Source organism: Polyodon spathula, chromosome 21, assembly GCF_017654505.1.
Source record: "Polyodon spathula isolate WHYD16114869_AA chromosome 21, ASM1765450v1, whole genome shotgun sequence".
Lineage (NCBI taxonomy): Eukaryota > Metazoa > Chordata > Actinopteri > Acipenseriformes > Polyodontidae > Polyodon > Polyodon spathula.
In genome coordinates, this window is record NC_054554.1 from 28,369,317 (window position 1) to 28,385,026 (window position 15,710).

The window sequence follows — 15,710 nt, forward strand, 5'->3', positions numbered from 1 at the left end:
ACGAAAGCTTGCATGCTGCTGTGGGCTGCGTTGCTGTGTGCTGACGCCTTGTGAATAAAGTCCACTGTTTGGCAAACAAGATCTTGATGCGGTCGTCTGGCTCTTTTTATTTCCAAAATATAGCTGAATAATATAACTAAAATTAATATAACTTACTTTCTTAAACTAGCATCAAAACATGACAATAGTTGTACTGGACCTAACACACGAGCCAAACAGCTGTGACATATACTAATAAATAAATAAATAAATAAATAAATATAGTTCTCAGAAATACCACATCCTGTGTGTAGTGAAAATGCAATACAGTATTTTGATGATTGTGTAAGGTCTACCAAGTGATAGATGACTAAAATATATCAGACTTTGATAATGTTCTCTTGAAGGTGGAAACATTTGATGGGTGTGTGTACTGTCAATGTATTGTATGTACAAACATTTTTACTAAGATTCCGGGGAATATATATAATATTATATATATATATATATATATATATATATATATATATATATATATATATATATATATATATATATGTATATATATCCCCCTGGGGTCATTAATTAGTCATTTAGTTGCAGTCACGTACAATAAGCCCTATGTTATTCGGGAGCCAAATGACGGAGGTTTACTGCCTAGTGTTTGGATAACATTTATGTGTTTATGTCATCATAATTAATAATAATAATAATAATAATAATAATAATAATAATAATAATAATGTTACCTTTGCAAAACAATCTTACAGATGTGCACCTCAGGTTTCTAATATTACTGTTTCGAGAAAGCGCTGCGCTTCAATGCGAAACACTTGCAGTGTCACCGCATAGGCTGAATTTTTCTTTTGCTTTTTTCTTTTAAAATAAATAAGTAACACATGGAACGCCTTGTGCAGGTACACTTTAAAGTTCGTAAACCGCCGCTGTCTGTATTTAATCTAAAACGAATTAGTTACATGTGGAATGAAATGTAAATATACAAAACACGCATTTCACATTTCGCATTTTTGCTGCGCCCTCCCCTCCTGCCCCCACGGGAAATCTAAGTTTGCGCTGTACGCAAGCTATGCACAGTTGACAGATGGACTACATTGACGTCACACCTGTCCGGTTATATAAATAGGTCTCCTCAACAAGAACACCAAGTAGTCAGCAACACACCGGTACTGAACACCGAACCGCACCGAACCGCACCAGCTGACACGGCTGCAATCACGCTGCTTGCATGATTCAGGTAAGCTCCAGCTCGGGAACCTGCTCCGCGCCCGGCCGGTGGCATGAGCGCATTCCTGTCCCCGCCCCTCGTTCCAGAGGCGTGGTGCGGGTCTGACGCGTGCGTGCCGGAAGCCGAGTGACTCCCAAGAGTCTGGCTGGAGCTTTGATTTGTGAGCAGAGGCGGAGGAGACGCGGACAGACTGGCGGCTGGCGATGTATAGGTTTGCTATACAATAAAAATACCGCCTGTGAATTGTTATGTGTGTGGTTTAATTTTGAATGTCGACGTTGAGAGCGGGGTCGAGTTTTTGTGGGTTTACGTGGGTGGTGTGTAACGTAGGGCGCGTTGCCGTTGCTCCTGCTTATTTGTTGACAGCTGACTGTGCTCCGTCTGACGTGTCATGCTTCTTTCTGGGCTTCATTTTATTCATAAATTGAAAGGGTACACTTCTCCACATGTCATGTTATAAGCAATAAAACGGGCATGAGACCGTGTGTTTGGAAAGATTGCTGCCACGCGGCCTTCGAGTATTTGCTTGAGCTTTATAGTTTCGAATGAAGTGAATTCTGTTTACTGAATTCTTTGCAGCTTAAGTTACAGGACCATTGGTATGCAAAGATGTCTTTCTTTTTTAATGAGATGTAGTGGCAATTTATTGTGAGAGGAATACACCAGTCGCTGTATTTATGCAATTTGGATCGGGCGCGGCTTGCTCCATTTTGTGTGTGTGTGTTCTGCTACGGTGCTGTGTAGGAAGTGTCCGGCTAACCTGCAAGTGGTTCGTTCATCACAGGCTGGGAATGACTGAGCTAAGGCTTGATTTGGGAAGAGATCTGTCGGGTTTATGTAAATGGTATTGATCGATATCCATGCTTTCCTACAGTGCCTGGAACTAGCAGTCGGGGAGTCAGCATTTTCACATCAAAACATTTTAAAGTAAATGCTCACTTATTAAGTAGCTACTTGGACCACGCTACTTTGGAACCGGTGGTGTCACAGCAGATGTTTAGTATGATTTTATATTTGATTATTTTTTGGTAGGAATTTTTGCTGGTTTTAGTTTTTTTATAACTACTGCAGTTATTTATCTACTTATAGTTATTTATCTCTTGTTAACCGCGGTGATGCTCACTATTTACTGTTGACATGTTGTGATTACACAAATGTTTGCACAGCCAATGTTGTGGCTGTTGTTGTATACTTGTTTTAATGTACCTGTATGTGGATCCACCTTAAATAAAGGAAAACTTATGTTGTAGAATTCAGAGTTGTTCCTCACGCCTCCTGGAATAATAATAGATCAATCCGGGGTATTCACAGTTCCATGAACAGCCTCATTTACAGAAAGCCTCTGCTGTGATAGTGTCTCTTGGCGTGATTGGTTTGTAATACGGAAACAGCCAATTGCCCAAAGGCAGGTAAGAATACAGTGATTGAGTTGACATGGTTACTTCCTGATGGTAAAGATTATTATAATTCCACAAGTTTATCACATTGTCTTGTTGTCTGTGATCATTTATTTAACACTTTGATCAACAAAAAAACAAATTCATGCCATTTGTGGATTTTAGGATTGAACATTATGAGTGAACAGATTCTATTTCTGGATCAAACAAAACTTTTTTTTATAGCTGATACAGTATTTGCATTGATTAAGTGGGAAATCTACAGAACATTTAAACTGTCAAACTGCATTTATTTAGGCTAATTGGACACACTTTGGAAGGTTCACAAGGCTAGCTGCTAACCCTAGCTGTTATACTTTGAAACATTGAACAATGTGTTTGTTACTGTAACTCAAGTTATTTTGCTATTAATAGGGCAGCCTGGGGGAGGGGGTTGGTTGTTAGGTGGTCCTAATTTTACATCAAAACATTTTCACAGATCAGCCTTTTGGAAAAATTATATCGGATCACTGGTAAAATGTGGACATTATGTTTAACTTGTGAATTAGTAGACTGATCTCTAGCCTTAGGGGGGAAATGATTCACAACCTGCTTACGAGAAAGAAAAAAAAAACTGAAGAAAAATAAAGGCTTAGCATCAAAATAAAGGACCTGTAACCTTCAGTCATTAGGGGAAGCAGTTGGTTATTTCACAGCTTCACGCCACATCTTATGCACAGTTTTAAGAGAACCGAACTATGTTGCTTATATGCAGAATAATCTCATCTGTTAACATTTAACTTGTGGTAAACCGTGAGTCATTGGCTGCAAAATACTGAGACAAAAAAAAAAAAGAGAAATTTTACTTTTTGTGGCTCTTTGTGGTTTATACTACATTCATAATCCTGGATGGATTCTGAGAAATCTGTTTTCATGGGGAAAGTTTTGAAACTTGGATCTGTTTTCATTAAGCTTGCCTCAAACTAAATTTCATACCATATATACAGTAATCCGTCGTATATCCAACTATGGTGGGACCAGAGTAAGGGCCAATATTTAAAAGTCGGATGAATGAATCCTGTTTTAAATACCGTTATACACAGCTGTAACTATTACAATAATTCACACAATTATTGTTTTGAGATTCAGCTTTTATTAGGGAGCTCTCATAAATTCCTTGTTTAGAAAGATACAGGGTATTAAAAACTTTGTTAGAAACTAACTCCCACACTCTCAGTGTTTACTGACACCCTACCTCCATGTACCAAAATAAATTCTAGTTCTGCTGATAGGGGGTTTCATTGCTAGGCACTACAGTAGGCACACACTCTACATCTACACGAGCAACTGTTCTGAGCATTGCATAGGGGGCAACCTTAACTTAGCAACTTTGGAGTTATGTTACAGAAATGTGTCTCCCATCTTTCTTTAAATGATGGTATATTGGTGTTTGGAGTAAAATGTTATCAATCAGTATTTAATGATCTGTTTTGATACCTAAAAGTTTGAAAATTGAAAGATGATCATTCCTCCAAGGACCCATTAAGCAATATCCGTCATGCACCCACCTACACCCAATCATACTTGTGCGTGAGTCAATGCAACAACACAAACATTCATTTAATTGGTGCTTTGATACCTGGTATTTCTGATGAAGCAGGGTCTACTGTGATGCTATTGGCTAAAATGTGTGCTGTGTCTCTTCAATGATTGCATTGCATTTTAATAATCTGTATTACTATTAATTAAATACATTTATTAAAATAATGTAGATCTATTGATATTATTGGAGCAAAGCCAGTTCTTAATGTTAATAAAATGTTTGAACATTATATTGGAAGTAGCTTTAAGTCTGTCTTATTTGTCACTATCAGTCTCAGATTAATGGGCCCTTTAATTGAGTAAACTGAAAAATGTAATTAATTTAATTAATACTTGTATTGAATGCCCACAGTAGGCATACAAACGTACCAAACCGTATAGAATGCGGTCCAAACCCTCTAAACGGACCCAGTGTGAACACACCCTTATCCACAGTGACTGACCCTCATTAATATTTAAATTACATACACCAAATGAAAGGAAACATGGTAGATATTCAGTGAGCATGGGATATTGTTGTGTTATTATGAACTACACCAAGGTTTACTTGTAAAAGTCATTATCCTTTAGTATATTATGAACAAAGTAAGAAATCATAGGAAAACAGGCTGCGGGTAATTGCAGAGTTGCATAAGGCAATGACATCCCTGGAGGGCAGAACTACAGTTGCGGTTTGAAGGAATATATAGATTAAGTCAGCAGTACACATGATGTAATACAGTGCATGCATATTGTATGAACGTTACAGCAACAGCCTTTACAGTATGTGAGAGAATACAATATGTGAAAGAATACAGCCTAGAGCACTGTGTTTTATTTAAAGAAAGCTTGATTGTTTTTATTAATCAAATAGCGTGATATTCAATAAACTTTGTTGCCGTATTTAACCACAGAATATCGTGAATGTCAAATGCAGTTTATTAATAAAAACAGAATTTGTTTAAAAAAATATTCTTAAAATATCTTGCGCGTTAAAAGTTTAAAAGAACCGTATATATTCATGTATACTTTAGTACTGTGCACAGCTTACTCTCAAGTTCTTCCTCAGTACTAGGCTATGAGACAAAGGCTTTTCATGACCCTGAAGTTTTCACTACAAAAATGGCGAATTGAGTAAGCGTTGTTCCCGGTGGGTTTTTGAGTAAACAAGCAACAAAACCGAATTCCTGCTGTGCTTCTTAGCAACCTGATACAGGGATTAGGTGTACCTGCCTTCAAAAGAAAACCTGCTGACTGTCTTCTGTCCCCTGGGTTACATCGTTTTTATGCATGTAATAAACTACTGTATTCGGAAAAACCTAAATTATGTCAGTAGCTGTTCTTCAGATTGCAGGAGTATACTGTTACAATAAAGGCTGTTACCTTCAAAGCTGCTAGACCTGTTTCTTTGTGCCACAGTACAATACACATTTAACTGTGGTTGAATATAGGCAAGATGTTTTACCATGTTTTTTTTTTTTCTTGTGTTATTTTCCAGGTTTATTTAGCATGGATACAGAGATGATACCAAAATTCTCCTCTACGGACGAAGAAATTAATTACTGGAAATCCCTTTCATTGAAGTATAAGCAGAGGTAATTCACGCAAATGTAATCTTTACCACAGTGAGAAGAACTTGTCAAAATATAATACTGTAAGCTCAGGCACACAACTGGAGTTTACTGCTTATGCTCCATAGTCAGTGGAAGAACCTGTTAGCTTTAATTGCAATCATTGAAACTGGTCAGCAAAAGGGCATTTTCTTGGTTTCAGAAAACGTGAACTGAACAAGTAACTGCAACAATAGCTTCAGTTGTGCTGAATATTTTGTAAGAATTGGGAGCCGTTATTTTATGTTTTATGTTTTTAGAGCCAAGGTTGTGGAAAGCTGAGCTGCTTGCTTATAGAAATAGATGTAACCTCTTCCAGTTACCTAGGCTTAGAAGTAAGCAGCTAACTGGCTTTGTGAAAAGTGTGCGCCCCCTTGTATTACAGAGCTCTTGGTCTTTGGCAAGGACTGACTTAAATAAGTCACAAAAGTCAGGATGCACAGACATGAGCTTGTAGTGTTACACTGCACACTGTTGCATAAGACTTGCACATGTGTTTATCTGAATGGAGAGCATCAAAAACATACTTTAGAGAAAAGCAGTGGGCGGTCACTGAGGAATAGTTTTGGATACAGTCAGAGTAGATGAAAGCAATTAGTCCAAATTTTGCAGCAACACTGAGTGATTGAGACCTGCAATGCAGTGGGTCTCTCTCAGACATTACTATTGCAGATGCTGCACAAACTACGGTGAAGTTTTATGGGAGAACATATTTTTAGCTTCCAGAATCAAGTTGCGTGCAGTAATTTCTTGTTTGGATCACAAGTTGTGTGCAGCTTTTTTGCCTAAATATGTCTGGTAAGTTGTGTGGTTTTAAGATAAGCAGAAACCTATAAAACCTGGCATAATGGTGTTTGGAATTAGAAAGTAAAAACCTTATTACTGGCAGCTATGTGCTTTACTGTAGACCACCTCTGAATTAGTTTTCTTAAACCTCTAGCCATGATGTCATGTAAGGGAAATTGGAATATGAGGTCATTCAGCTTATATGTGGTGAGCATTGGTGGATCGTACATGGTGTATAACTAATGTTCCACGCTTGCAGGTTTATTCTGAACTTTACCAAAAAATTACAGGATTTTTTTTTTTTTTTTTTAAACTGGACGTCGGTTTTTACTGATTTATAACCGGTTTTTGTCTCTCTTCAATATTTTTCTGGTACTATTTTCTAGGAAATACACAATATTTTTGGTTAAATTGCTGTCTTATTTTGACTCTGACATTGTAATAATTTTTATGATTTCAAGGCTATTAAACCTGACTTGTTTTATGCTGATGTCATGTTAATACCTTGTGTAGACACTATTTCCGTCAGCACAGTGATTGCCCAAACGTTCGCAAAGTACCAGCTGACTTGGGAAAACGTGGCTTTGACTTGCACAGATTCTGCTCATCATACATGCCAGGGACATTATTAGTCAGAAACCAGAACTGCTACACATCATATTCCACATGTAAAGTGTGTATACTGTAATTTTTCCCCCGATTTTTACAGTCATTTCCAACAAAATGTTTCTGTTTGACATTACCAACTTCCACTTCTATAATGCACTCGCTGCTTCCCCAGCAGTGAAACCTTATTTGACCCCCTTCCCACTTGTGCTGTTAAATAACACACTGTCACATGGGTGGGGTGTGGTAACTCAGCGAGCTGCCACTTTTAGAAATTAAGTCTCCCGTTGATTTTGCTTAGTAAGTAAACGTCGACATTAAGCTGCAATGAAACGATGGTAAACAAACCCTCTTTTTCAAACATATTCCTTTGAGAAGGAATACTTAAGATTTGCTCTTTATCGTAGGTCAAACCCAAGTCATTGTTTGCTGCCATACAAAGGTGAGTTATTTAGTCAGTCAGATTTTTCAAGGTGCCTTCAGCGAAATTGTTTTTCTACTACTAAACCGACAGGTGCACCTACAATATTTTGATTATGCACCTATTCTTATTCTTGATATGTGCATAATCAAAAGGGCATAGAGCGTGGGAACTTGTTTGTGCTTGTATTCCTGTGAAGTTTTCTCATACATGTATATGTGTTTTAAAAATGTGAATGCCCTTGACCTCACTGAAATTGAGACTTCGGTAAAATTAAGTGTATTTGCCAAGGCTTGTGTATTAGTTCCATTGCCCCAGGCTAAAGACGCTGTGTCCCTTTTTCATTCATAGTTACCAAGAAGCTCACGAGGAACTGCTGGAATTCCAGGAAGGAAGCAGGGAGTTGGAAGCGGAACTGGAAGCTCAGCTGGGGCACGCAGAGCACAGGATCAGAGACTTGCAGCTGGACAACCAAAGACTGAAAACCGAGGTGGAAACATTAAAGGTGAGGATACACCTCCGCATAGCAGCACATTTCTCAGGTTAAATTCACAGAACAAACATTGTCAATATTTTACTCTACAGTATGTTGCTAGGCTTGTTGAACTCTCAGATTTAATGGATTATGTAACCTGTCCCAAGTGTTCTTGTAAATGTTCTGTGTAACAGGAAATCTAAATGTTATCAACATCAAGCCATATCCATAGGCCAGGTTACAGTCAATATGCTTTGTGGCACAGTAGATTTTTTTTTTTTTTTTTAGTTTAAGTGCTGCAGTTTACTGTATTTCTAAGGATATTTTAGAAGTGTAAGTCGGACTGATTTATTCACGATATGGTAATCCTTCCTCTGTATTGTTTTCCATTCAAGGAAAAACTTGAACAACAATATGCACAGAGCTACAATCAGGTATCTATGCTCGAAGATCAGTTAGGTCAAACAAGAGCCATCATAGATCAACTACACAAATATGTAAGGAAGCTGGAGCAGGCAAATGATGACTTGGAAAGAGCAAAGAGGTGAGTGCCTATGAATAGAGGTTCAGGGTTATCATTCAATCCCTCTTTAAAAAAAAAAAAAGTGAAGTATTTCCTACATAGTGTTTTAAACCTGGCGCAAGATTATTATTTATTTATTTTTAATGAGAAATTGGATTTTACAACTTACCTTAAAGAAAAAGCCAATTGTTCTGTGCAACTGGTACTTTGTCTTTCCTGTCTTCCTGACTGTTCAGGTGCTATTAGTGGAAGATGCCAAATAATCCTACCCTTGACTTTCTATTACATAGCTGTAATTGCGCTACTGCTTACTTTCATTCTAGGGCAACAATTGTGTCATTGGAAGATTTTGAGCAGAGGCTGAATCAGGCCATTGAAAGAAATGCATTTTTGGAAAGCGAGCTTGATGAAAAAGAGTCTCTGCTGGTGTCTGCACAGAGATTAAAGGATGAAGCCAGAGGTATTAATAGAACAGTTTATATTACTTTCATTTGCAGTTATGAATACAGTTGGAATACAGTTTAGTCAATATGTTGTTGTTGCTGCTTTTATTATTATTATTGTTATTATTATAACACCATACAAAATGTTTTTGAGTTTGGTCAGTTTACATGCATGCCTAGAAACAACTGTTGGTCTTAAATAATGCAAAGCAATACACATGGTCCTTAATCTAGTAAGACTTAAGATCAAAGCTGTAGTGTATAAAGTAATTTTCTTTGGGTAATCTTAACAGATCTCAGGCAAGAGTTAGCAGTGCGAGAGAGACAGACGGACATAACAAGAATGTCTGCACCCAGCTCGCCAACTCTGGACATTGATACGATGGATTCATCTGTCCAAGCATCCCTCTCGTTGCCAGCTACTCCTGTAGGGAAGAGTGCAGACAATGGGTTCACCACAACAAAAGGTAGAAGAAATAAAAAGGGGGAGGGTTCTGAGCAAGGATACAGCAGAGAAAGTTGAATGTAGTGCGTTTTCTGAACATGCTGGACCACTTCACATTTTAATTAAAAAAAAGTCTGTTGTCTGAAATTCCAAAGTGAAGTGGCATTTAAGATCATTGATGGTTAGATCGAAGTTGTATAGACATTTTTTTAATTGGTCCTGTAGCAATGAAATGTACCCAGTTGAAAAAGTCTCGCTGTGAAGAATTTTTGTTTGGATCCGTAGTGATCTGTAGCCTATTAAAGGGAAATTCTGTAATTTTTTTAAAAATGTTTTGTTGTTCAGGATTAACTATTGGTACACAGTGACTTTTATCCAGAGCTGGTGCTAATAGAAGGTCTTCAGGTTGTCTCCTTAATCACTTTGTTTTGTTCACCTTTTTCAGTAATACCAAATGGCTGTGGCAGTTCTCCATTAACCCCATCTGCAAGGATATCCGCTCTTAACATAGTTGGGGATCTCTTGAGGAAAGTAGGGGTATGTTCACAAAGTAGTTTATTAAATATGTCTTTTTAAACCAGTTTTTAAATGACCTGTAGACAGCTGTAGATCAATGTAATATTAAGACCTGATAATTTAAGAGCTGATATTCAGACCTGAGATACCTCAGAAACATGGTAATTGGAATATTGTCAAGTGCATAATAGACAGAGCTATCGGATTTAATTAACTACCTAAAACTGGTGTTAAATAATCTTGGTTTTGAGCAGACTTGCCATAACAGCTAAAATATACATGTTTTTGTAAATAAATGGACAGTTCTCTGTGTGCCAGCCCTCGTTAAATATTATTCAGAGTGCATTACTTGTTTTCTTTAATCCTGGAGCCTCTTTGTTCCTAGGCATTAGAATCAAAGCTGTCAGCTTGCAGAAATTTTGCCAAGGACCAGGCATCCAGGAAATCGTATGCAGGGAGCAGCCACCTGATGAACAGCAACAGTACAAAGTTTTCACATTCATTGCACACAACATACTTCGATAAAGCGTAAGTGTTCTGCTAATTACACTGCAGTGATGGGAATTAGACTCCTATTGCATAGCAGAGCCATTCCAGGTTTCACTGTGAGCCTAGTTAGAAGAAATCTAGACTTGTTACCTATGTACAATGGTTACTGAAGCTCACAGCAAAACCTGGAAAAGATTGGGCAGCTTTCTAATGGGAGTCTTTTAAAAAAAAATTATTTTTTTATTTACTGTTTTTCTTTTTTTCAGTATCTGCCTGAGTGGTATATTAAAAATAAACAAGGATCTGTTTCAAAAACAAGAATCAGACATGTGATCAAATGGACCGCTTTACATGTGATTACTGGTTGATGCAGATGTACCCAAAAATAATAATAATTGTGTTCTTGGTTGAGCTAATCAGGTTAATTTAATTTTCTTCACTAGCAAGGTCATTTTATTTTTTTTATGTTTGTTCTTGATCAAGTGAGCATTTGCCAAATTAATTCACAGAAGGCTTTTACAGAAACTTGCTGAGGCATTGAATTGAGGTCCCTTGGCATTGTGTAGCTGCTGGAATGGGAGAGCAGTGCCTGGTATCGTCTGGGAGGAACAGCAGGGTCGATCACGTTTTTATTAGCAGGCTGTCTACTAGGCACAATGACAGAGCAGCTTGGCATGGAAATCAAGGATATGCATTGTAGTGTATAGGATTGAAGTTTTACAACAGGTTTCACAGACCCTGATTTAGCACTAGCCCAGGTAATCAGGGTCTGTGAAACCAGACATGAATGATTTGCAGGACATTTTGTTTCAGGTAAATGTGCTAATTGTTTTTTACTGTGTAATACATACACTATGAAATGTTGTCAAAGCAGCTGAAAAACAAACTGCTTAGGATTTTTGATCATGAATGGGAGAAATGTACAAACTATACAGAAGTTGTGCATTTACATAGTATATAAACTATAAAGCCCTGATGGTCAAAGATATATCAGTTAACAAAGGTACTTTAAGTGTGTATTTTAAGATAAAGAGGAGGGGAGAGGTGGATAAGTACAGTACTTAACTTGCTAGAATGTGTGTTTTCTTCCTGCAGGCAGGAAAAGGTCATATTCCCTGCGTTTATACGGGGTAATTCTTAATTTATTCCATGTGGGTATGTGCATGCTAGCTAATTTAATCATGATAGAGGACACAGTATTAACATCTAGACTAGATGCAATTTCCACTAACAGCTTGGGGTTGTGGCACACTGCGGCTTCTTAACTTCAGTAGAAGGATTGTGTGTGGCTGGAGTTGGACTCAGTGGAGAGCAATGAAAAGAAATATCTAAACCTCAACATGATGGTCTTGGTATATGATGTTTGCAGATAGAAAATGATTTGGAGATTTGCAGTTGTTTATTTCAGTTATTTATTTGATTTATAGATGGTTTTCCTTCTTAAACCTATAGCAACAAAATTGCTTTGCTAGTATTGGTGGATTGGGGGTTTATTAGAAACACATGCATAATTTTTATTGCTGTGAAGAGATTTTATAATTTAGCCTGTGAATAAAATATTTATAATGTATTAGATGTTAAAGCTTTCAAGTTGAAAAGATAGACGATGCATAGAGCATCAGCATATTTAAAGTCAATATTTTTGTAGTTTTTTTTTTTTTTTTTTTTTTGCAGCTAACATCCTGAAGATGTTGTTAACCCCTTTAGTTTCTATTTTTTTTTTTTTTTTCAACCCAACCCAATTGTTGGAATGCCACTGTATTGAATATTTAACATCTAAAGTTCTAGAACCTATACATTTTTTTTTTTTTTTTTTTTAAAGCATAGCATGTTTCCGGGTAACTTTTGTTCTTGCTATCTAAAGTCAAAACTCAGGTCTGTCAGCGGTTTTGCCTTTGCAGATAACTTGCTGTAATTGAATTGTTGGGGTTATACAACCTGCATGTTTAGCTTCACTTCAAGGGCAGATCAAAGTTGTAGACAAAATATGGGCAAGTTAGCAAAAACAATGTGGGAGTCAGTTCAGATTACACTGTAGGAACCAGGTACAGTGTGTTCTATTAATAGAACAAACAGGAAACTAGCCAGATTTACATGTTATGACACCCAATGCAGACATGTTTGTTTTTCCATCTCTAAAAATCACTTTATCATCCCTTGCTCAACCATTATAAACGTGTTTAACTGTATTAAAGACCGTGGCTGTATAGTTTCATAGCAAAAGGTACAGCCTCTTTCGTTCAAAGCTGCGTCTGCCATGAAACACAATCCCTATTCAGTAAATACCGTATTTAGCACAGCAGAGTAACTACCATTTTATGAACGATGAGCATCAAAGTACTATTTCACACTTGGTACATGCTGTACACAACGTGTTTTGATTGTGTGTTGAAGTTGTGACAAAAGGATTTATTTGGAAATGTTTCCTACCATGTGAGAAGGATAAAATAAGATCCCACTTTTAATTTGCTAGTCAAACGACACTCCAGAGAACCAACAGCGTGTGTGTGCATGGCCTGTGCAAACTGTGTGGCTTTCGATAGCTTTTTTCCATGAACATGTGGGCGATCTTTCATCTTTTTATTGCAACCATTGTGATTCAACCAAGTGCAGTTCTTGGTAGTTTTAGTTTGCAAATAATCTGTGGCAAGGCTTGGGTTTCATACTGATACATTTATGTTTTCTTTTATTGAACATTTTAGTGTAGCCTGTAAATTTACTTTTATTGCATAATGTTTTAAAGAAATGTTTCCCTAAACTTCACGGAGAAAACCAACTGAACACATTTAAGTTGTGCGCTGCTTGGATTCATTTCTGTGTTGGGGGAACCCTTGGTTTATAAAGACTGCTCTCTTTAATGTTTAGTGTTTTAAACTTGACAATGTGTTAATTTCCATGCAGCAGGGCAGTGAACGGGCTTGACCAAGGACCCCGATCAGGAATGGATTCCCCAAGATCATCCCCCCCACCTGGCATGCTCCAGCTCAGTGTCTGATGAAAGCCATGAACACTTCCCCGCTTTACTGACTGAACCAGAAGGAACAATGTGTTATTTATTGAACTGAAAAAAAAAAAATGTATAAGAATTTAAGACTTAAAGTACAGTTCACCTGTTAGCTTGTTCCATTCAGATCTGCTCACAGATTTGTTTGGAATCAGTTCCATTTCAGCTGTTGCATGGTTTACTTTTCACAAGGTCTTTTACCTAGATAAATGTGCAACATCCTTTCCTGGTTTCATTATTAAGCATAGTATAGCACGGTGCAATATTTTGATGACACACTTTATTGACAATCCTTTTGGTAAACGTGGATTTGTTTTTATAAATATATAAATAAGTATATTCAGATGAGATCTGATGTAAAGGTAAGGGATTTAATTTAAGCACTTGTTTTTAAAATACAATATTTATGTTAATTTAGTTGTTTTTTATTTTAACTGTGGTAACCACGCTATGTGTTTTGGGTTATAAATAGTATATGTGGACAAGTTGTTTTTTGTTTTTTCAGAACAGCTGCTTTTTGATATCTGTAGGGGACTTGCTGCTGTTGTGGTTTTTGTTTTATGAATGAAAGATTGGGAAGCCAGAAAAAAAAAAAAGGTATACAGGTTCGATCCGATTCCTGAAATGGTTAGTGATTTTACTTGCTAGAAAATTCATGCCATATGGACTTCCCACTTAGCAGTACATTTGTTTTGCACCTACTTAGCACCCATCCAAGGCTTTTGAACTTTTTTCCTCTAAAGATGGTAAAATACACCAACTTTTGAAAGGTGCACCATGGATCTAGACACCTCACCGCCAGCCTTGGTTACAAACCTAGTAGTAAGCAGGGTTAAACAGCGTTGGAAAGTCCTGCATGTAATATAGTTAGTTTTTTCTTTCTGTCAGCAGTGTAATACACACACACACACACACACACACACACACACACATAGACACATTTCCCACTAGTACATTGTGTCTCTGAAATTTTGTATTTGTGATATTTTCCGTTTCAATATGCACGTTTGGTGGATTTGAAACCCATCAAACTTGTTTGGTTGTTTTTTTTTTTTTTTTCCTGTTAACTATCACAGATTGTTGGCTTTCAAGAGTTATGTTTGAAACAAAGTTTCAATTTTAATATTGGAAAAGTGGTTATTAAAACATGATTCGGAACACTAGCATAACAGTGCAGTATACGTTTCTTTAAAAAGACAGTATTTTTGTGCATATGTATTTATTTAATTGGCATAATACTTGCTGCATTGCCTGTTTACACTTGTATATAGGTTTGTAAACATAGTAACTTTGCCTAAGACGTTTGTATAGAACTTAGGCTTTGTAACTTTATTTATTCAGTTTCTTCATGGCATGTATTGAAATGAGAAAGTGCATCATAATACTGTTGTAACAGGTCGCATATCGTGATGTAGAACGGCTGTCTAAATCTAAAAATAAAGATCTTTAAAAAAAAAAAAAAAAAAAAAGTGTAAATGAAGCCCGTGTTAGCAATTGTTTTTACAACAAATTATTTTTACACCTTGAAGTTGATACTGGAAACAATATACATTTTGCATTTAAAAAAAAAAAAAAAAATGAAGCTTTTGGTGGTTTAACTTCAAATACTTTATTTAGACAGGTTTTTTTTTTTTTTTTTTTTTTTTAAAAAAGGGGTCTGTTTAATAAATAATTTGATTGGGTTTAAGATTTGTACCTTTTGGGAGTCTATTTCTCTTTTGTTTCTTCATAAAAAGCTTACTATACTATTTAAGTGTTGTTGTGCTGTATATGCTACTCATTCTTGTCTTGCTGAATGTGACCTGTTCTAGTAGTTCTGGAAGATTTACAGTTCTGTTCTGCTTATGTATAAATAAGTGACGCTATTTATTTCTGCTTTGTATGTGATCCTGGTGTCCAGAGGCATGACCACGTTACAGCTATAGTGTTGCTGTTTACCAGAAGAACTCTGTCATCTAATTATAAAGCTGCAGTGTCATACAATTAAATTCAGCTTAACATGTCTAGACAGTAGACCTTATTCACAATCTACTTGGTTTACATTCCCCAAAGCAGTTTTAGAAATGTGTGTACATTAAATTACTAAACACAGGCTTTTCAAATGAATCTACATTTAACTTGCATGTGTTATCTTTTTATGGTATAGCTTTTGGTTACATTTGGCTAGAAAATGAAGGGAGTGCAAATTTGTTTTTATTAAGGTATTTCAA

General features: G+C 36.6%; 1 protein-coding gene across 6 annotated transcripts; it reads left to right on the forward strand.

Moving 5' to 3' along the window:
- Positions 1 to 1,152: 1,152 nt before the first annotated feature.
- LOC121296125 (nuclear distribution protein nudE-like 1-B) lies at positions 1,153 to 15,141 on the forward strand. Of its 6 annotated transcripts, none has more exons than XM_041221360.1 (10): positions 1,286 to 1,436; positions 5,681 to 5,777; positions 7,957 to 8,110; positions 8,476 to 8,624; positions 8,927 to 9,063; positions 9,340 to 9,513; positions 9,937 to 10,028; positions 10,393 to 10,535; positions 11,592 to 11,626; positions 13,401 to 13,476. In XM_041221360.1, the coding sequence occupies exons 2-10, from the start codon at positions 5,692 to 5,694 to the stop codon at positions 13,406 to 13,408; spliced, it is 978 nt and encodes a 325-aa protein (XP_041077294.1). In that variant the 5' UTR covers positions 1,286 to 1,436; positions 5,681 to 5,691; the 3' UTR covers positions 13,409 to 13,476. The 6 variants fall into 6 exon arrangements, with proteins under 6 accessions (XP_041077290.1, XP_041077294.1, XP_041077293.1 ...); XM_041221359.1 differs by having other exon boundaries at positions 1,288 to 1,436; positions 13,398 to 13,484; XM_041221356.1 differs by lacking the exons at positions 1,286 to 1,436; positions 11,592 to 11,626 and adding an exon at positions 1,153 to 1,234 and having other exon boundaries at positions 13,398 to 15,141.
- The last annotated feature ends 569 nt before the right edge of the window (positions 15,142 to 15,710 follow it).

Coding starts and splice junctions, on each gene's coding strand:
- LOC121296125 (XM_041221356.1), top strand. CDS start 5,692: ATGGATACAGAGATGATACCAAAATTCTCCTCTACGGACGAAGAAATT. Junction 5,778..7,956: donor TCATTGAAGTATAAGCAGAG/GTAATTCACGCA, acceptor TTTCATTCATAG/TTACCAAGAAGCTCACGAGG. Junction 8,111..8,475: donor CCGAGGTGGAAACATTAAAG/GTGAGGATACAC, acceptor TTTCCATTCAAG/GAAAAACTTGAACAACAATA.